The sequence below is a fragment of the Mytilus galloprovincialis genome, chromosome 13 (assembly GCF_965363235.1).
Source record: "Mytilus galloprovincialis chromosome 13, xbMytGall1.hap1.1, whole genome shotgun sequence".
NCBI lineage: Eukaryota > Metazoa > Mollusca > Bivalvia > Mytilida > Mytilidae > Mytilus > Mytilus galloprovincialis.
Window position 1 is genome coordinate 31,808,590 of NC_134850.1, and position 23,396 is coordinate 31,831,985.

General features: G+C 34.3%; 1 protein-coding gene across 5 annotated transcripts in view; it reads left to right on the plus strand.

Moving 5' to 3' along the window:
- Positions 1–23,396, plus strand: part of LOC143056203 (serine/threonine-protein kinase mTOR-like) — a 93,739-nt gene that overhangs the window by 21,965 nt on the left and 48,378 nt on the right. For all 5 annotated transcript variants that reach the window (XM_076229281.1, XM_076229282.1, XM_076229284.1 and 2 more), the window contains 11 exons: positions 392–514; positions 1,203–1,286; positions 8,879–8,971; positions 12,018–12,152; positions 13,176–13,314; positions 14,037–14,284; positions 15,369–15,455; positions 16,173–16,340; positions 17,258–17,370; positions 17,838–18,093; positions 20,642–20,785. In XM_076229281.1, coding sequence (XP_076085396.1) covers positions 392–514; positions 1,203–1,286; positions 8,879–8,971; positions 12,018–12,152; positions 13,176–13,314; positions 14,037–14,284; positions 15,369–15,455; positions 16,173–16,340; positions 17,258–17,370; positions 17,838–18,093; positions 20,642–20,785 — 1,590 coding nt within the window. The remainder of the gene's footprint in view (positions 1–391; positions 515–1,202; positions 1,287–8,878; positions 8,972–12,017; positions 12,153–13,175; positions 13,315–14,036; positions 14,285–15,368; positions 15,456–16,172; positions 16,341–17,257; positions 17,371–17,837; positions 18,094–20,641; positions 20,786–23,396) is intronic.

Consider the following 23,396-nt stretch of genomic DNA (forward strand, 5'->3'; position numbering starts at 1 on the left):
TATGCTGCCATAGTCTTAAAACCTCATAACTGTTAACTATATGATTGAAGAACTGCGTTCAATTGCATTTTTTATCGAAATTTGTCCCCCATCACTGAACAATACGAAGATTCTCCTAAAGTTTTGACATCACAAAAGAAAATATCTGATGCCACAATTGAAAAGTGATTGTTAGATGAAGTCAAAAAATTTCAAGAGGCACAGAATCTTGGGTCAAGTGGCACAGATTTACATATAGCGATTATATGTATTGTGAGATATATATTGTCCTTGCACTTGTCAGGAATACTGTTTAAATAGTTTTGCAAAATGAACACAAAATAATGAACACAAATTATCTAATCCAAAGAAGTGTTTATTCTGTTCTATAAATAGATTTCTGTTTCTCTAGATTCTAACAGAATTAGAACACAGTGGGGTTGGTAGAAACAAGGAACAAGCAGCCAGGATGTTAGGATTACTGGTTGCCAATGCATCCAGACTAATTAGACCTTACATGGAACCAGTCTTAAAGGTACGAGAAATTAATTCTTTGCATTTTGCTGGTACTAATATAATGTTTTCTACTTGTATAAGTTAATTTCTAATACTGCGCTGAGTTTAAAAAAAGTGATTGGTGATTTCATACTGTTAATAGTAGACATGTTGAGTAAAAATATTGTTTTGATGCAATTTGTTTGTCCTGAAAATATTAAAAATACTTAATTAGTAATGATACATGTATTTGTCATAGATTTTCAACTTGCAATTAAAATTTATATCATAATTATAAAACTGTCCTTTGCTTAAACAAAAATATATTATTTTGTGTTTATCTTGTTAATGATAATGATATTAAATTTTCATTATTGCAAGGTTTTTATTATTGGGAAAAATGCAACAGAGTTGAAAATGCAATAATTTAAATTCACATTTGAAATATTTTATATGAATTAAGCAGGATTTTTCCCAAAATCATAAAAATTAAAATCACATTTAAATCTAAATGACAAAATCTCAAAAATATATGCACGCACTAATTTCTGAATTTACAGTATTTATACAAAATTGTAAATTCACCACCAACAAGTTATTTATTTGAGCGCCTCCCATCTGCCCAATGAGTTTAAATCTGGAACAACCCTAATAAAAATATGAGGAGTTCGACCATTTTTTGAGGTGTCAAATATTTTCCTTGAATTAAAATATTATGCATTTTTCAGGTATTAATCCCCAAATTAAAAGAACCAGACCCTAATCCATCAGTGACCATCAGTGTATTAGCTGCTATTGGAGAACAGGCTCAGGTAATATATTTTGAATTAAGTAGTACAGTAGATTCCGGTTATTTGCATAGCCTATTTGTCAGACAAAATTATGCAATAAAGCGGAGTATGCTTATATCGGAAATGCCAAATGATAGAGTCAAATAACATCGATAGAACAGATCAGTAAAGGAAATCCATGAAGAAAGATGAACATCTGTAGTCCACATACAACAATGAATGTTGATTTATTCTAATAAAAATTATCTGTCTAGTGTCATATGCGTTATTTTATTTTGTTTCTTTAAATAAAGATTATAAACACATTTTGTTTTAGTTTAGTTTATTTGCGTTCAGACTTTCCTTTACCTGGGATACGAAAATAAACTGTTCTAAAAATAGATTTGTTTCTATGACCCATATGTACAATGTACATTGTTATGCTTTGATTAAAATAAACTTTTAAACAATACTTCACAGTTTATAATTATTTTAACAATAGATGTGTAATGAATTGCCTTTGATATGCAGTTGGACAGTGAAGAAACACCTCGTTAGTTTCGTATCTGCAAAGCAGTAATGGGGCCCTGTACAGGTTATTTGCTGGAAACAAGTGTTGAAAGTGAGAAAATATAATAATCAAAAGTAAATGCTCTTTTCATAAAACATTAAAAATAAATGATTGATGCATAAAATTCTTTAACCATTTATAAATGCCCTATAATATTTAACATTAATACAGATCACCCCAAGCCCAATTAATAGAGTTATGATCGATAATTAGCAGGAGTTATTGTTTTTAAAATTAACCCCAAATGTAATCTATGAACAATTGTTTAAATCCAATCAATTTTAACACCCTTTGAGATAGAATGGTCAGTGTTTTTACAACAATATCTGTTTGACATGTTTATAACCTCGAGGCTTAAAATAGAACATGGGAAACTTTACCTGTGCAGACATCAAGGTTTATTTTTAAATCAAATTCATAATATAAACACGAAAGAAACTGTTTTAAAACTTTATTTAAATAACAAAAAAGTAAATATGAAATATTAACGAAAATAAGAATGCATTCAAGAAAATTATACTTACCAAATTGCCATTTCCGGTCAGAAATCTCGTCAGTTTTAACAAAGCATATCTAGACAGCAATAATTTTCTATGCAATAAACCGAAAGGCCACTTGTAGAGCTATGCATATAACTGGACAATTTAACATTACATGAATGGGAAATGGTTTTGTGCAGGAGAAAACTATGAAATTAACCGAATTATGCTATTAAGCGGTATGCAATTAAGTGGAATCGACTGTATATACAATCACATGTATGACATCAGACATATAACTTTTAGCATAAATCATCATTCAATATGTTGCCAATGTTTACGGATGTTCACCTTTGTCCAGGGATTTCCTTTACTGATCTGTACTATCAATGTTATTTGACTCCGTAATTTGGGTTTTCGGATATAAGCATTCTCAGCTTAATTGCATAACTATGTCTGACCAATAGGCTATGCAAATAAATTGAATCGACTTTAGTAATCAATTGATGAAATACAGTGATAATGACATTTACATTTATGAAATTAATGTTGAACTTGAATGGTAGTGCTTCATTTGGTCATAGTGAACATAGGAGGTCATGTCAAAGTAATTATTTGCCTTGTTAGTATGTTTTCATAATCAATGCATGTATAGCTGACTATGCGGTATGGGGTTTGCTCATTGTTGAAGGCCGTACGGTGACCTAAAGTTGTTAATGTCTGCGCCATTTTGGTCTTTTGTGGATAGTTGTCTCATTGGCAATCATACCACATCTTCTTTTTTATATAGTTTTCTATGTTGTGTTTTGTGTACTGTTGTTTGTCAGTTGGTCAGTTTATTTTTTAGCCATGTCAGTTTATTTTTGACTTATGAGTTTGAATGTCACTTTGGTATCTTTTTCTTCTTTTTTTATTACCTATCCAGAACAGTTCTCCTTTTATATATGATACTTATCATTGTGACTCTTCAGTTTTGGTTAGAATCGTGCTATTACTATAGTATCTTTACATTATAGGTCAGTGGTGTAGAAATGAAGAAATTTGTACATTTTTAAAGTAAAATGAGATTTTATTAAATAAATACTTACCATCATAAATTCTGAGTGCATCCATCTGCGCAAGTCTGACAGGCGGAAAACCCCAAAATAAAAATATCATCCAATGAGAAGAGGGATGACCAGTGCCCGTATAACCATGCCTTTATATCATCCATTTAATTTTCCAACATAAGCATGAAGCCATAGGAAAAAAACAGGGGATGAAGGGGAGGTTGGGAGGGACCTTTAATTTATGATGGTAAGTATTTATTTAATAAAATCTCATTTTACTTTAAAAATGTACAATTTTATGTCAATAAATACGTTACCATCATAAATTCTGAGTGAAATATAGAATCTAACACAAAGCTGAATCCCCTGAACCAATACCTGGAATTTGAGGAGGTGCGGAGACTTTGAGTTCTCTGAAGATATAAAAGTAAGACTCGGATAGGACAGAGTACTTTAGAACTTGAATCAACAGGAAGGGCTGGAATCACTATCGGTTCTGAACCTCTACCAGGAATTTGATTTTTGGCTAAAAAAGCTGGATCCGTTAATAGGGTAACAGATGACTTATCCCTATTAAAACGAAGGCAGTAGTCAGCAGTGGAAAAAGCATGAATTTCACTTCTTCTTCTACCAGAAGCTAAGGCAAGAAGGAAACAACACTTATACGACAAAAACTTGATTTCAACCTTTTCCGCAGGTTCAAAAGGATGGTTTTTTAAAGCTGATAAAACAAGACTCAAATTCCAAGACGGGATTAAAACTCTCTGTCTAGGGCGTTCAAGAGTGAAATTCTTAACTAAAAGAGAAATGAATTCATCATTACCAAAGTCTGGACCTCCAGACAGTAGAATCGTCCTAGAAATAGCTGATCTATAGCCTTTAATAGTAGAGGGAGATAATCCTTTCTCTTCAAAAAGGTGGATCAGAAAGTCTGCTAGTTGTTGTACAGAAATTTGGAAAGGATCAATTTCCTTCCCACTACACCAACTACTGAAGATAGTCCACTTGGCATCATAGACGATGTTAGTGGAATCTCTGACTGCCCTGGAGAGATGTCTGGCTGCGCATTCAGAAAAACCTCTCTCCTTGAAGCTATCCCTGAGAGAAGCCACGCGAACAGATGTAGCTTCTCTGGATTGGGATGAAGTATCTTGCCCTTGAACTGGGACAAAAGATTGTGTCGTACTGGTAGAACCAGTGGACGAGCACAGGATAGATGAAGAAGATCTGGAAACCAGGCTTGTTTGGGCCAAGCTGGAGCAATAAGAATGATCAACCCTTGCTCTGCTGAGATCTTCCGAAGAACTTGTGACAGAAATCTGAACGGTGGGAAAGCGTAAGCGAACATCCCGTCCCAAGGAACACTCATGCAGTCCACTGCGTAAGCTTTCGGATCTGGTACAGGAGACATGAACACTTGAATTTTGTAATTGAGGCTCGTTGCAAACAGGTCTACATGGGGAGACCCCCACTGAAGTGTTATTGCCTGAAATACTGATTGTAGAAGTTCCCACTCTGTATTGACTGGAGTAAGTGTTCTTGACAGAGCATCTGCTAACACATTGAGTTTCCCTGGGACATGACGAACTACAATCTGTAGATGAAGTTGATTGCAAAGAAGAAGGATTTCTCTTGCTAAAAGATACAGCTCGTAACAATGAGTTCCCCCTTGGTTTCGCAAATAAGCCACCACAGTGGTGTTGTCCGTTGCTAGAACCAGAGATTTGTTCTGCAGTAGGGACTGAAAATGAGACAGGGCAAGAAGCACTGCCTTCATTTCTAGTATGTTGATGTGTTCCTTCAAAAGATCTGGAGTCCACACTCCTGACACTGAAAGACCTTCCAGATAAGCTCCCCAACCGAGGTTGGAGGCATCTGTGAACAGAGTCTGATTTGGGACTGGAGAGGACAGAAGTTGGCCTCTCAAAACGTTTGCTTGAGAAGTCCACCAAACCAAATGAGGACACAATTCCTGATGAATGATTGGAACTGGAAACTCCCAATTCTGTGTAGCTGGGAGCCAATGTTGGTGTAGATAAAATTGAAGAGGTCGAATGTGAAGGCGACCAAGTGGAACAACATCGGCTAGAGAATTTAAGAGACCTAGCAGTTGTGAAAACTGGCGAGCAGTGACTGTTTTTTGAGATAGAAACAGATGAATTTTTGAACAAAGATTCTGAAACTTTTCCTGAGGAGGTCGAACTATGCACTGATGAGTAAGGTAATGTTCGCCTAGGAAAATAAAGTCCTGAGACGGAATGAGGTCCGACTTTTTCCAAGAAATGAGAAACCCCAGAGAGAGCAGCAATCTGATGACTACATCTGTATTGAGATAGAGTTTCTCGGGAGAAAGTTCCTTGATCAGTGAGTCGTCCAGGTAAGAATGAATCTGAATAGCCTGTGAATGAAGGTGAGCAATTGCTACCTGCATAAGTTTGGTGAAAGCTAGTGGTGCAGTTGACAGACCAAAAGGGAGAGCCCTGAACTGGTAAACCCTTTTGTTCCAAACAAACCGAAGGAATTTGCGGTATGAATGGCAAACTGGGACATGAAAATAGGTGTCCGTCAGGTCCAGGGATGTTGTCCACATACCTGGAAGAATAGAAGCTCTTATTGAACGATTGGTCTCCATTTTGAAATGGGGAATAATCATATAAGAGTTGAGGATAGACAAATCGATGACCGGTCTCATTCCTCCGGTCTTCTTCGATACAAGGAAGAGACGAGAATAGAAACCTGGATCTATTGAAGATACAGGGACTTCCTCCACTGCCCTCTTTGTCAAAAGAGTCTCTACTTCTGTTGACAGAAGAAGAAATTTCTGTGGATCTTGAGTATTGGACAGTGGGATAGGAACAGGTGAAAGAGGTGGTTGTTCTTTGAATTGAAGAGTCAATCCCCCTCGAATTACTGACAGAACCCAACAATCTGAGGTAATACTTATCCATTTTTTTAGAAAATGAGTTAACCTCCCCCCTACTGGTAATTGAGAAAGAGGAGTTTTGTAGTACATCTCTGGATTGGGTTCTGACAGTAACGTACGAGGGGGCAACTTCCTAGGAAGAGGGATTGGCCCTCTTGCCACCTCTCTTAAAACTGTTAGGTTTAGACCTAGGGATTGAAGATTTCTTAGGTTTATTACCTCCATCATTAGTGATTTTCCTCCTCTTCTCCTGAGAATTATAAGATGAGCCTCCAGCAGAGGAATAACTACCTCGCTTAGAATTATTTCCCGAAACAGATACATTTACCTTCACTGGGACTGGAGTTTGATTGAGATGTTTCTGTACCTCATCAAGTGGTAACCCAAATATCTTCTCATCCAAAGGAGACTTGATTAAAGCATCCTTAAGATTATCTGACACCTTTGCCTTCTCCAAAATTTCAGATCTTTTGGATAAGGTGCAGTTGGCGATGGAACCCATAATCAGCAATTGGGAGGCACCCAAAGCCTTGTCTACCTGTAATAGGAAAGGTTTGACCTCTGGTGGAAGAGAAGAGTCTTTAAGAACTGGGGCAACTGCTGATAAGAAATGTTCAGCAGTGCCTTGAACATGAGAAGCGTTTCTAAGAAGATTCTCTGTTTTAGACCAAACAGACTGAGTAAGACGCAGTCCATCGGCGGGTTTAGAAGAAATAGTAGATGATAACACTTTGTCACATTTGGGTACTAGTTTGCCCAAAGTAGAGTCAAAAATTTCATAATCCTTAGAGCGGAACTGCTCAGAGAATGAGGCCAGACCGAAACCACTAACCTGGGAAAATTGGGACTCATTAGACACAATCCCATCATTAATGATCTGCAAAGAGTTGGACATTTGATTAGACTGTGGAAAACTACTATGAGATTTATTATCATCTACAGGCAGACCACATGAAGCCTCAAAAGTGGAGGTTAGTTTCTTGGGTCTGGGAGGTGACTGAAAAGGCACCTTGTTGACATCTCTCATGATAGTATAAACAGAATCTCTGAGATCCTTCAAGGAGGAAGGGGCATCTTCAGTCTCTGGTTCTTTACCAGAATTGGTAGAAGACTGACCAATTACAGATGAAGATAAAGATACAGGAACAGAAGGTTGTGAAACAATCTGAGAAACCTGAACTGAGTTGTCATCTTCATCCGAAGTAAACCCTTCTTCTTGGCTGCCTGGGGTAACTGAAAAACGTTCCTCCTCATCACTGTCTTCCAGGTCACTTCCAATGTCATGATCTGGATGGAGTGAAATCACTGGAGAACTTGACTTATTGGCAATGTTCTCTAGTGTACACAGGCGATTGGAGAAGGAAGTCAATTCCGAAGAAATAGATTGACGAAAATCATCCAAAATACTCTTGAACCCATCTAAGGAGGGGCCAGAGTTAGCTACCTGATTAGACTGATGCCCAACAGAAGAGGTAGGCAGAGCAGCAGGTACAGATATACTACTACCCCTACTAGACACTGCTACAGGAGGAGCAGGAACTGATAGATTAGGAGTAGTACTCTGTGGAACAATAACTGGTGTTGGTCCACAATAAGGCCAGAAACCTGGAAAGGGCTGACTAGGAAAAACCTGATTAGGAAAACCTTGACCAGGAAACCCTTGACCATGAAAACCCTGACCAGAAAAGCCTGAATAAGGATAACCCTGAGACCAAGGAGGTCTAGACCATGACATGGCATTACTAGCCGAAGCCGGTAAAGTTAAGCCACAATAGGACGCTGGTGCTCTAGAACCAGGTAAGTTCAAACCCATAGAGATACCAGGGTAAGATGAAATGGACCCTGTGGTGTCAACTGGCCTAGAAAAAGTGTGTGTAACCGTAGCAGTGGTAGGGACACCTCCATCATAACTGACAGAACCTGCATGCAGGGTCTGTTGACCGGTCTTAGTAGTCACCGAAGTAAAAACGTCGGTTAGTTGACTACTAATAGGAGGGGTTCCCTGCCCTACCGCTGTTACGGTCACAGGAAAGGGTAATGAACCGTCTAAGAAAACATCATTACCTGTAATGGCCTCGTAAGGACTGGGAGCATTAAACTCCATAATTAAATAAGTATGAAGTTAAACACTTATAACAACAATATAATAACAAAAAATGTCAAATAAATAATGGTATGGGGATACCTACGATATTCAATATAGAAAAAACAAAAAACTTCAGTCTTCTCTGTAAAGTATGTACTACTACAAAAAATACGTGTGTCTTGATGCGCAGGCGGAAATTAAATGGATGATATAAAGGCATGGTTATACGGGCACTGGTCATCCCTCTTCTCATTGGATGATATTTTTATTTTGGGGTTTTCCGCCTGTCAGACTTGCGCAGATGGATGCACTCAGAATTTATGATGGTAACGTATTTATTGACATAAAACTATGGATGAGTTATCATTGTGACTCTTCAGTTTTGGTTAGAATCGTGCTATTACTATAGTATTTTTACATTACAGGTCAGTGGTGTAGAAATGAAGAAATCTATGGATGAGTTATCATTGTGACTCTTCAGTTTTGGTTAGAATCGTGCTATTATTATAGTATCTTTACATTACAGGTCAGTGGTGTAGAAATGAAGAAATCTATGGATGAGTTACTACCTATTATTATAGAAATGCTTCAGGATTCCTCATCTTTGCAGAAGAGAGAGGTAATATTTGATTAAGGTTGTATATACCATTACAGTGAGATAACTCAGCTGAACATTTTAATCAGGTTCTATATATATTGTTGAGGAAATATTAATCTTCTCAATGGTATAAAATTAATAGTTGTTAAACTTCTATATATCCAATGAAATTTTTCCGATAAGGTGTGTGGTTCAAATTTTTGGAAAGTTTTATATTTTTGTCAAAGGTTCAAAGTAAATATTTTGTTTAAATTTTATGAAAAATTAAATGAGCCAAATTAATTGTTGTACCACCTTAAGGAGCAATTGTTAACAGAAAAGTTACCGCCAAAAAAAATCAGCAGATCCCTGTTTTATTTGTGTTAGGTAAGACAAAGTGACTTATTTTAAAAAGACGAATCTAGAATCAAAATAAATTTCTATTTTCCAAATCTTTTTCATAGCCATGTATAATGCAGCAACAGAGCAGAGATCTTTCACACAGGGATAGCATTAAAAGAGGAATTATTTCTGTTTATTTATTGGAATGTACCCTCAGTCAGCTTGATCACACTTTTTTTCACTGCATTTAAGACTTTTGATAAAAATTCAAAAAATAGAAATTGGATAATCAGTAAAACTTATTGGATACATTTTTATACGACCGCAAAATTTGAAAAATTTTTCGTCGTATATTGCTATCACGTTGGCGTCTGCGTCGTCGTCGTCGTCGTCGTCGTCCGAATACTTTTAGTTTTCGCACTCTAACTTTAGTAAAAGTGAATAAAAATCTATGAAATTTTAACACAAGGTTTATGACCACAAAAGGAAGGTTGGGATTGATTTTGGGAGTTTTGGTCCCAACATTTTAGGAATTAGGGGCCAAAAAGGGCCCAAATAAGCATTTTCTTGGTTTTCGCACTATAACTTTAGTTTAAGTTAATAGAAATCTATGAAATTTTGACACAAGGTTTATGACCACAAAAGAAAGGTTGGGATTGATTTTGGGAGTTTTGGTTCCAACAGTTTAGGAATTAGGGGCCAAAAAAGGGCCCAAATAAGCATTATTCTTGGTTTTCGCACAATTACTTTAGTTTAAGTAAATAGAAATCAATGAAATTTAAACACAATGTTCATGACCACAAAAGGAAGGTTGGGATTGATTTTTGGAGTTGAGGTCACAACAGTTTATGAATTAAGGGCCAAAAAGGGGCCCAAATAAGCATTATTTTTGGTTTTTGCACCATAACTTTAGTATAAGTAAATAGAAATCTATGAAATTTAAGCACAAGGTTTATGACCATAAAAGGAAGGTTGGGTTTGATTTTGGGAGTTTTGGTCCTAACAGTTTAGGAATAAGGGGCCCAAAGGGTCCAAAATTGAACTTTGTGTGATTTCATCAAAAATTGAATAATTGGGGTTCTTTGATATGCCGAATCTAACTATGTATGTAGATTCTTAATTTTTGGTCCCGTTTTCAAATTGGTCTACATTAAGGTCCAAAGGGTCCAAAATTAAACTTAGTTTGATTTTAACAAAAATTGAATCCTTGGGGTTCTTTGATATACTGAATTTAAAAATGTACTTAGATTTTTAATTATTGGCCTAGTTTTCAAGTTGGTCCAAATGGGGGTCCAAAATTAAACTTTGTTTGATTTCATCAAAAATTGAATAAATGGGTTCTTTGATATGCCAAATCTAACTGTGTATGTAGATTCTTAATTTTTGGTCCAGTTTTCAAATTGGTCTATATTAAGGTCCAAAGGGTCCAAAATTAAACTAAGTTTGATTTTTAAAAAAATTAAATTCTTGGGCTTATTTGATATGCTTTATCTAAATATGTACTTTGATTTTTGATTATGGGCCCAGTTTTCAAGTTGGTCCAAATCGGGATTCCATATCAAGTATTGTGCAATAGCAAGAAATTTTCAATTGCACAGTATTGCACAATAGCAAGAAATATCTAATTGCACAATATTGTGCAATAGCAATTAATTTTCAATTGGAGTTATCTTTCTTTGTATAGAATAGTAGTTGATAATATATGTTGGAAATTTGCCAGACATGACTATGATGTCATTTTCTATTTTTATTTGCCAATAACTTTATGTAAATAACTTCATTGGAAATTTGCCAATATAAAATGTTGCTGATGAAGCTTTTTTTCCTTATCTTATCTATAATGTTTTTAGATAATGTATGTTGGACATTTGCCAGACATGACTATGATGTCATTTTCTATTTTTATTTGCCAATAACTTTATGTAAATAACTTCATTGGTAATTTGCCAATATAAAATGTTGCTGATGAAGTTTTTTTAATTGTTTTATACAATAAACAATGTATATTCACTTTTACTACCAACCAATCTTTACCATTCAGTGATAACAAGCACTTTATTTTACATTTTAATATTTTATGATGTATTTAAAAGAGTAGTTATTGTTGCAAACTCCATTAGAAATTTGAATTGATATCAGTTTTGGAAAAAGGGAAACGGGGATGTGAAAAAAAGGGGGGGGGGGTTTAAATTTTTCTCATTTCAGATTTCATAAATAAAAAGAAAATTTCTTCAAACATTTTTTTGAGAGGATTAATATTCAACAGCATAGTGAATTGCTCAAAGGCAAAAAAAAACTTTTAAGTTCATTAGACCACATTCATTCTGTGTCAAAAACCTATGCTGTGTCAACTATTTAATTTTAGATTTAAAAAGTTTGAAGAAGAAATCTTTAATTGATTTGTAAAATCTTGACATTTGTTTTGTGTAAAAAAAAACCATGTAATGTCAAAAATTTGATCACAATCCAAATTCAGAGCTGTATCACGCTTGAATGTTTTGTCCATACTTGCCCCAACTGTTCAGGGTTCGACCTCTGCGGTCGTATAAAGCTGCGCCCTGCGGAGCACCTGGTTACCTTTTACATTTGTTTTGGGTGGCTTCGCAGGTTTTTATGTCTTGTAGATAATAAATAAACAATAAAAAATAAGCTTTATTAGAGCCGGCAACGTATACAAACAGAGACAACATCAGCTTCAATAAGCTTTTAACCTAAATTTTTATATACATGTATTTAATTGTTACAGGTAGCATTATGGACACTAGGACAGCTGGTAGAAAGTACAGGATATGTCACAGAGCCTTATAGGAAGTACCCCTCGTTACTAGACATACTGTTAGCCTTCCTTAAAACAGAACAGTCACCAGGTATCAGGAGAGAGGTAAGAATCAAGAGGAGAGTTATCTCCCTTACTGGACATACTGTTAGCTTTGCTTAAAACAGAACAGTTACCAGGTATCAGGAGAGAGGTAAAAATCAAGAGGAGAGTTATCTCCCTTACAGGACATACTGTTAGCCTTCCTTCAAACAGAACAGTCACCAGGTATCAGGAGAGAGGTAAGAAGCAAGAGGAGAGTTATCTCCCTTACTGGACATACTGTTAGCCATCCTCAAAACAGAACAGTCACCAGGTATCAGGAGAGAGGTAAGAAGCAAGAGGAGAGTTATCTCCCTTACTGGACATACTGTTAGCCTTGTTGCTTAAAACAGAACAGTCACCAGGTATCAGGAGAGATGCAAGAATCAAGAGGAGAGTTATCTCCCTTACTGGACATACTGTTAGCCTTCCTTAAAACAGAACAGTCACCAGGTATCAGGAGAGTGGTAAGAATCAAGAGGAAAGTTATCTCCCTTACTGGACATACTGTTAGCCTTCCTTAAAACAACAGTCACCAGGTATCAGGAGAGTGGTAAGAATCAAGAGAAGAGTTATCTCCCTTACTGGACATACTGTTAGCCTTCCTTAAAACAGAACAGTCACCAGGTATCAGGAGAGGTGAGAATCAAGCGGAGAGTTATCTCCCTTACTGGATATACTGTTAGCCTTCCTTAAAACAGAATAGTCACCAGGTATCAGGAGAGAGGTTTGAATCAAGAGGAAAGTTATCTCCCTTTTACTTGAAATACTCAAACACATTAGTGGAAGACAATTTGACCATGCCATGGCAAAAATGTTAACACGAAAACTTTTGACTGAGCATGCTTTTTAATATGAACTGCACCAACATGGAGGTGATCTTAGGTGTCCTGAAAGGAAAAGAAGATTCTGCTATGCATGTGGCACCTGTTGTGCTGCTGATGTAAGTACAAATTCAGTGATACGTCTCTCACAATAAGATAATCTATATTGAATTAATAAATGACTGGATGAACTTGTTGTATTTTAGATTCACATGTTTTGTAGGTAATCCGTGTTCTAGGTTTACTTGGTGCACTAGATCCACACAAACACAAGATGAACTTAGGATTAATACAGAAAACAGAAGCTGGGGCTGTATTTAGTATGTCTGACCCAAAAGCTAACCAGGATGCTTCACAACCAGGTATAACTCAATTCTACTTATAACTGAATTCATATTTATTTGGATAGTTTTTCTGAAAATTTATGATAACATGTATGTATTGGAAATTAAATACACTCATTGGTGTTACCCTGATGGTTTGTATCTAATTTTTCACCAAGATATTATGGTTAATGCAAAAGGAGATAGATTTTTATGCTTTTGGAGGGGGTCTATCCGATCTTATCATATGGTCCAAGATGATGAGTGCTTTACACCTCTTTGAAGTAACTATAAAACTCTATAGAGTGCTTGATTTTTATACGACCGCTAAAATTGAAAATTGAATATTGTGTCCAAACTTGCCCCAATGTTCAGGGTTTGAACTCTGCGGTTTTATAAAGCTGCACCCTGCTGAGCATCTGGTTAAAAGAATGTGTTCATTTTTGGTCATCACTAAAGAGTTTAGTCCATTTTGTATGATCCTTCAGGTACTGTGGATTTACCATTTTTTGTTGGATACTAATTTTTGTTGGGTTTTGTAAGTATTTATGAACCATAAAATTATTTGTTCATTGAAAAAGAAATTTTCTATAGGCTTGTATGCAGACATTGATAAAATCTATAAATACGATATTCATAAAAGTGCAAGTATTCCTCAATCCACAAAAATAACTGAATTTACAGTATTAATAGTATTGCAGTGTCATAATAGAAACCAGAATCAACTAATGTTTTAAGTATAAGGATTACATATTTTGTAGAGAATACCAGTGAAATGCTAGCAAACATGAGTGCCACTTCGACTCTTGAAGAATTTTATTTAGCCATTGCTATAGCAACACTAATGAAGATCATCCGTGACCCTAATCTGTCACAGCACCACACAATGGTTGTCCAGGCGATAACCTTTATATTCAAATCAGTTGGCATCAAATGTGTTCCTTACATTCAACAGGTTATACCAGCCTATCTGAATGTCATCAGAACTGCTGATACAAACTTTAGAGAGGTAAGACTTGTTACTATGGCAATAACCTTTATATATATAGAAGATCAGAGGTTAAAGGTTAATCTTGGATTGAAAAGATCATATTACTCTATATAATATTATAAGGACAGTCAAAACAAACTTGATATATGTTAAACTGGTAACCCTAGCAACTTTAATTATTTAGAAGATCAGAGGTAAAGGGAAAGCTTGCATCCAGCATGTTAATATTACTCTACAGAGTGTTAAAATAGTGTAAAAAAAAACTTAAAATATGCTAAATTGTTTTTTTTGGCAATAGCAATGTTTTGATAAATGCATGAATTATAGCCAAGGTAAACCAAAAATATTAGTCATTCTTTGATATTTGGTATATAAATTATATATTTGAAAGTAAGTGAATGTGCAAACTTTCTATTAAAAAGTTTGCACATTGATTTAAGTCGAAACACAATAACTCATTCCAGATACTATAGATTCATTATTATTGGTGGAATACCAGTTTTCTTAGATAAAGCTAGAGGTGAAACCCAAATTTCAGTGTTTGAGGAAGTATCATCTTAAGGTTTGGATGCAGACTTTTGCAAAACCATGAAATTAAGGATCCCCAAGAATACATTTTTTCCAGAAATGTGTGCTTTTTTTATTTGGATTTTTATCGAATTGACAATAATGCGGATTAGTTATTGCTTTTCAGGAAAATCTGGATAGAGTTATTTGTTTCCAATATCAGAATTATAGTTCTTTATATTGCAATACTCACCCAGTTTATTATGGATTATTGTTGATCATTTTAATGAGATTGTTTTTCTCGCTTGAGCCATTACGGTGAAAGTGAGAAAAGCAATCGAGTTGAGATGACCAATGGTAATCTGTTTATTGCTATTTTACCTTTGTCTACGTTGTCAATTCCATGTTAATTTCATTAGCAACGCCACATGCCCCCTTGGTTTCTAGCGATAATTTTCAAATCACTCCACTCAGCTAAGAAAGTAAATTATCAGTCAGCAAGATCAATGGACAATTTCGTAAAATAGAGATAATATGCATTAACAAAAATATCACACTAATTACTGAATATTAGACTTTCTTTTCTGTATTTCAGTTTTTGTTCCAACAGTTAGGTGTGATCATCTCTATTGTTAAACAGCACATCAGAAATTACCTGGATGATATCTTTGATTTGATAAAGGTAAAATTAGAAATAGTAACTTTACATATAGTGGTTTCTTGGAAACTTCAAGAAATATTGTACAAAAAGAGATACAGATTGAAATGTTAACACATTTATTTGTTGCCCAACATGTACAATAGGGGAACTTGTACTTTACAACGATTTTAGTACTCTCTAAACACAAATTTTGTTTTGTTTGTTTGCAGGATTACTGCTTTTATTTGTTTAATTTGGATACAGATATTCAATTTAAGGTACATTCAAGCATTTGCATTTCTATAGAATTTGTATACAATTTTAATTTTCAACTTGAAGAAACTTGGACAAGTTGGTCATACGATGTTTGACTTAAGCTTGTTCAACCATGCGAGATAGTGAAAATGAATGGGTAAACCCCAAGGATGCATAGGAGTACACATTATCTTCCGAGTAAAAATTAATTGAAACTTGGAATTGTTGAAAATTAAAATTTCATGAAATTCCTATTTTTAAACCAAATTTTATTTAGCCTGTTGGACTACTGTGATCAAAACTTTACTTTTAAGTGCCTCAGGCTAGAGGACTAGTGTTTGAGTAGAACCCTATTTGTTAAATAGGTTGCTTTTATTTCAGTTATTGTAAGCATAGTAATATTTAGAGAATGATCAGCTACCAGGATGTTTACTATGTGATGATAGAGTCTTGTATGAAGACATCATTATGTTTTATGTACCTCTTTGTTTTGTATTATTTTAGGATTACTGGACCCCCAACAGTCAGATGCAGAGCACCATCATTCTATTGGTAGAGCAGATAGTGTCGGCACTGGGGACGGAGTTCAAAATATATCTACCACAGATTATACCACAGATACTTAAAGTGTTCATGCATGATGCTAGTCAAAATAGAGTTGTAACAGATAAGGTAAAATGTTTGTGCAATAAAGAGTTTGTGCAAATAAAAGTTTGTGCAAATAAAAGAGACTTAAGAGACCAACAAAATAATGGCAAAATCTATATGTTTATTAATACACAAGCAACAATCTATTTTAAAAACACTACATTAAAAGCTAAAGACTAAGCAATGTTAGTATTAGTACCATACAAAACAATGGGGGTGATCTTAGTTGTGATGATCCTGCTCCAGATGTCCAAATTATGTCATCTATACTATTTATAGCTATTTGCCTAATGCTTGTAGAGTAAAACTTTGGTTAGCATTGCTTGCTTTGTATAAAACCTTTACTCAAGCTTTGTAATAAGATTGACATCTTCAAACATTATATATTGGCATTGTTAAATCTGTATATATCATATTAATTTATTTATTTATTTGATTGGATGTTATCCCAATTACAATTGTGCAATATGCAAACAAAGCAAGCCAGCTAACCAAAGTCTTGCTCTACATGCATTAGGAAATTAGCTCTAAAAACGTTTAGTGCCTAGAATAGGTGTCAACTCCCAGAATAAAAACAGATAAGAACCTCTCAGTATTATATTTATGATGTAGAAACCTGCAAAGAGACCCTTATTGCAGGTAGGTAAAACAATCAATTCATCCCTTTGTCATCATCATTTCACTGTAATAAGTTTATTTTCAAGTTAAATTAACAAATCATTGACAAACATTATAAACACAACACAAATGACCAAGCAGGCAACTATCAATGTTGTTTTAGCCGATACATAGTTTTTTTTTTTCCTTAGTTTTAAAAGTAGTTCAGTATTTTGTATTTGTATTTGTATTAAAATGTCTTCAGTTGTTTGGTGCTAATTTAGATGATTCCCTCCAACTATTGCTGCCACCAGTTGTTAAGTTATTTGTATTTGTATTTGTAGCTATTGAAATGTCTACAGTTGTTTGGTGCTAATTTAGATGACTACCTTCACCTATTGCTGCCACCAGTTGTTAAGTTATTTGATTCTCATGATATTCCAATAGCTGTACGAAGGTATGTTCTGTTTTATTTGTTAGATTTTATAATTAACTTAAAAGAATTTGAAATATACTACCAGCATTTAAAGTAGAGTTAAAAATATTCAAATTTGGAAAGTTGAAACCAAATTCAGCTCATTTACTTAAAACAATAATATAACCCTTTAAACTATTTATCATTAATAAAGAAATGTTCACAGTAATAACATTTTCTTTTCGATACAAGATTCAGAATTTTGTGAAACTGTAACTGTCTTCTTTATAACACTTTTTATGTGCATATATACATCTGTTAACCTGTTTCACAATTTTCAATTATATCTCTTGAAGAATAAATGCAACATACATCTTTCTTTTATATTCAGATGCAATTCAATAGTTTCTAAATGCATAAACATTTCATAAAAAACTAGAATTCTACCTAATTAAGTATTCTTTACCTATTAAAAACGAAAGATATTATTTTGAAACTTTATATTGTAGGGCTGCATTGGAAACAATAGATAGATTTTCAGATACATTAGACTTAACAGACTATGCTTCTAGAATTATACACCCATTAGTTAGAACGTTGGACTCTGTTCCCGACCTTCAGAATACAACCATGGATGTTTTATGTTCATTAGTGATGCAACTAGGTCAAAAATTCTCCATCTTTATCCCCATGGTTACAAAAGTAATGACTCGGCAGAAAATATCACATCAGAAATACACTGTACTTGTCAGCAGGATATTGAAGGTCAGTAGAATTATCTGCCCCTGTATATTAGAACTGGGAAAAGGATTTCTTGAGGGTCTGGATGAGGTAACCATATTAGAGAATAATGTACCATCAATGCAGAGTAAAGTGCTAAAAATTGCATAATAAAGAAAAATAGGCAAACAAAAAAATATGATATATGGGGTGTTAAATAAAGGCAACAAAAGACTGTTCAAAAGTCATAAATCAATTGAGAGAAAACAAATCTGGGTTACAGACTAAAACCAAGGGTAACATCAACTGAAAGAGGGAAACAACGAAACAACAGAACACTGAAGTGTTAAAATATAAAAAAAAATATCATGAAAATGGTCAAAATAAATAAAGATTGGAAAAAAATGATCTGGAAAATTTGATAATAAAAAAATAAAGGATCCCTATCCAGATCTTTGTTCATATGGGATATGAGTTAGATTTAAATGTTGCAGCCACCCAACAAGAAATTAAGTCGACAACAATATTAACCCTTTCGCCGATGAGTCCCGGTTTACCGGGATTCACGCTTCAGACAGCTGACGATGAGTCCCGTTTTACCGGGATCGGAATACCTCTTTTATATTTCCCGCTAAAAACAGTGCAAACATGAGTTATCTTTCTTTGATGAATACCCGGATGAAAGTGGAAACATGGCGCTTCTGTTTGTTGAAAACCGTGTCAAAATCAGAGGAAATTTAGGGAATTTACGAGAATTTGAAATGAGGGAACATTTTTTTTGAAAGAATATGGAAGAATTGAAGCCAAACTAGTATACTTTTTTGACATAAAATGTCGTTTTATGTACAAAACACTTGGAATGGACATCGTTCAGTGTAAGGAATTTGTACAGCCTCATAAAATTTTTCAAAATTTTGCCGTTTTGGGTTAAAATATTATGATTTCGGGTCAAAGAGCAGAATTTTGAGAATTTCACCTAGACAATGCCGAAAATTTGAAAATTTGAATATTTTATGAAGAAAAAATTATCAAAACATGAACAAAACTGTGAACATGGTGTTAGTGAATGAAATAAATACACAAATAACTACAAACAAGTTTTTATTGACATTTATTATGAAGATCTCCCACTTGAGATATAGTAGCCAGGGAAGCCATCGTCTCAGAGTAGCTTCTGTCTGGGCAGCAATCGGTGAAAGGGTTAAGTGGTCATATTATAAAGATCTTCTAAATGTCCACACAAGCTTCAAATACAAGGGTAGGATCCAGCTATTTTTAAAAGGGGGAGTTCCAACCCAGGATAAAGGTGGTTTCCATCCATATTTCCCCATTCAAAGCATTGATTGTAAAACAAAAGGAGGGGTTCCAACACCCAGAACCCCTCTCCCGTGAATCAGCAACTGCTTTGCTAATGCATCTGTATACATATTTGATTTGAATATCAAAAATGATTTCAGAAAATATGAAGAAGCAAAAAACAGCCCAAAAAATGCAGAAGAATTTCTTTTATTAAGTGTAGAGTAAACAAAGAGAAATATTTAACGCTTAAAACATCTGTAGAAATCCCTTTTAGCAGAAATAAAAGAGTGGCTTATAACTGTAATAGATTATTTGTTCCATAATTTTTATTTCTTTTTAACAGAATCCCTATTACTGTGACTTGACTGTTAGTGTTGCTCTCCACCTGTTGCAACTTATTCAAAATTCTGACCAAGTTGCAATTTGTTTTATAATTCCAAACTGTTCAACTAGTCAGAAATTTGAACAAACTGCTGTAGAAAATCACAGTCAAGTAGTGAAAGTGCAAGGTGATAAAATAAAAATATACTTACAATCCTCATGATATTTTCATGCTAAAGGTGAAATGTAATTTTGAATTGCTATCAAAATGTCCAAACTAAGTTTTCATATAGTTTTTCTTTCGAAAAGTCTTCTATATTCACAAGAATCACACATTTAATATGTGAATTAAAACATTTCATAATCAGTAAAATATGTGTGAAATTACAATATGTTTGTAGGAACTTACCATGGGGAGATAATCATTTTTACTTTCAAAAAGTTTTTATTCAAAAGAATAATGTTTTAGGTTATCTCCCCATGGAAACTTATCAATAAAGTATTGTTATTTCACAGATATTTTAATGAATATATGTTTTAATTCAAATGATGTCTGATTCTTATGAAAATAGTAGACCTTTCATAAGAAAAATTAAATGAAAACATAGTTTGGACATTTTTAAAGCAATTCAAAATTACATTTCACCTTTTGCATGGTAATGACTATAATATATCTATACAAACTGTTGGACTGATTTTGTCACAAGAACATTATAGTGGAGTTGAAGTTACATAGGATAGTAAGTATGTTTTATTTTATCGCCTGGCACTTTCACATTTTGACTCAACAGTTTGTTCAATATTTTGACCAGTTGAACAGTTTGATTTTATAAAACAAATTGCGATTTGGTCAGAATTTTGAATGAGTTGCAATAGTCAGATAGCAACACTTACAGTCAAGTCACTGTAAGAATATTCTAAACTTTTTTTATTCAATTGAACTTTTTTTATTCAATTTAATTTTATTTTTTAGAGCTCAACAATTGCAGAAGAGGAAGACGATCCCATATTAATGAAACATCGTAAAGATCGTAAAAAGATAACAGAAGCATCCAGTACTGGCACAGATACAATAATTAGTAAAAAATTACCAGTTAGCTTCCCTAACTTACAGAAGGTATGTACAGAAAAAATAGGAATGAAATGACTTTTGGAGTACTGTAATCAGCCGTGTATAGTACACAGTTATATATAGTACACACTCCCTTTTCTTCCTACAAAAATCTCGAAAAAAAAGTTGAAAAAGAGTTTTAAAATGTTTTTTAAAAGAAAAGATGTATAAAATATAAAAGTCTAGTATACTTATAGGAGACAGCAACCCAATGATATGAGTAAGCAAACAACATTTAGAGGTTGACATACAGTCTTAAATAAAAGTGTTTATACTATACATGTATGTCCGGCTCTAAATTTCTCTGAGTCTAGAAAAGCTGGAATACTGATTAGCAAAGATCTACAATTAAATTAAAATTATATTTATTATAATTGGAGTTTATTATGAACTTGTCACCTCACTCTATTGGGTAGTTAATTATCTTTGCACACGGTCTATGATGTCACAGTGCACATTCCATTCTTATCTATATTGCTACGTCATTACTTCTCACGATGTTGGTGTATGATATCTGATGCAAGGAATACATGAACTTCTATTGTTTTGGTCAGCTTTTTTGGTCAGGGTTTTGACCTGAAACTGTGTACTTTGTTTATTTATACATCAAGAAGGACTTCTTCATATAGAATAACTTTGAGTTTAGTCTGATGTTAATATAATTGGACAAATTATCAGTGTAAAACGTTCGTCTCGTTATGGGTCCTAAAAGAAGGGATACCAGGAAAAGGACACGTGGTCCAGAACTAGATCCTAATAATCCGAATAATTGGACATCAACAGAACTGAAAGAGAAATTAGCTTTGCTAGGAATTAAAATATCCGAAAACTTCACTAATAAACAATTGAAGCGTATTTTCTTGGATAATAAAAAAAGTAGTCCGGAAAGTTCTGACAATGGAAATACTGAAATTAACAACATCAGTGCTACTGTAAATACGTCTTTATCACCAAATTTAGAAGATGATGTTATTCTATCACCTACAAATACTCAAAATGCCGAATTTTCTAGCTTAATTCCGATAGCATCTACATCGCGGATGAATACAGTGGAACCCACGCCTTTACCAGCAGTAGGTGCTTCTGCGCATCAAAACCACGCATTTCCGCCCAGGACTGATCTCAACACGCTTGACTATGCTCTTGTTAACAACACTCTGCAATTATGTCAGCAAGTTATTGCCGGTGTTCCAAAACAGACTAATAATAAATTCAACTTGCATTCCGCCATGAACTTTAACCCCGGGCCTGGATCAACTTTACCCGTTAACCAAAACACTTTTGGTGTTCAAAACCCTACGTTGGGAGAATTTACACAAACAAACCCCAATCAGATGAATTTTCCGAACAGTTTTGCATCACAAGTTCCTATCTTCTCCATGCAAAACCAACACATGCAAATGACAAAACATGGATATCCTGCCACAGCATTTTCTGGAGTTGATATGGTTTCTCCAGAGATTCGCACCAAAATAATCTCAGGTAAAGACATAAACTTAAACATTCTTCTACTTCCAAACTATGAAACACCCAACCAGCAAAAGTTTAAGGAAAATGATGACCGATTAAAACGGAATTTAACTTTAGACGAATTCATTATAGCTTTTGGAAGATTCAAAAAAATTATGTGTCAAGTTTTTCCAAACAGGGCAGAGGAATTGGATTGCTACCTATCACACATAATTGAAACCGCAAATGTGTGGCCAGGAAAATTTTTTGAATACCATAAAATGTTTAGCGCAAAATGTTCAATCATGTTACAAGAACACAATATAAAAATTGACTGGTCAAGGGGTGATTTAGAATTGAGACAAATGGTTTGTGCTGGATCTACAGTTAATATGTGCAATTTCTGTTCTTCAACACTTCACAAATCATCTATGTGTGGGAATAACAGGGGATATCAAAATTCTAAAACTCAACCTACACAGGATAAATATGGAAGAGATATTGTGGTGCATGATGGAATGCAAATCTGTAATAATTTTAATCAACCCAAAGGTTGTGTCAAACCTTATTGCCGATATGCTCACGTGTGTAAAATCTGCAAGAAATCCCATGGAAAGTTTGAATGTTCCACTAATAAATCTATGCCAGGAACCCAACAGGAACATAACAAATCATTCCCAGTTAGACAGCCCAACAGTAAATCAAAATGACTAGATTCTATTGATACAACAGATGTTCCGTCAACACCTATAAACATTGATCAATTAGAAAGGGAACTTTTAAATCATCCAGATAGGCATTTCGTGAACTTTTTATGTAACAGCCTTCGTTATGGATTTGATATGTTAGTTTCAGATGTAAATTTACCTATTTATGAATGTAAAAATTCTTTAACTGCCAGGAAAAATCCTGAAGTAGTCACAAATTTGTTACAACAGGAGGTTGACAAAGGTTTTTTAAAGGGCCCTTTTTCTCAACCGCCTTTTTTAAGTTATAGAGTAAGTCCATTGGGTATTGCTACACACAAATATTCCAAAAAACAAAGGCTTATAATTGATTTATCATCTCCTCATAATTTAGATGAGCACTACAGTGTTAACGATTTAATAGATAAAGACCTATGTTCCTTGACATACATTAAAATTGATGATGCTATTAATGCAATTCA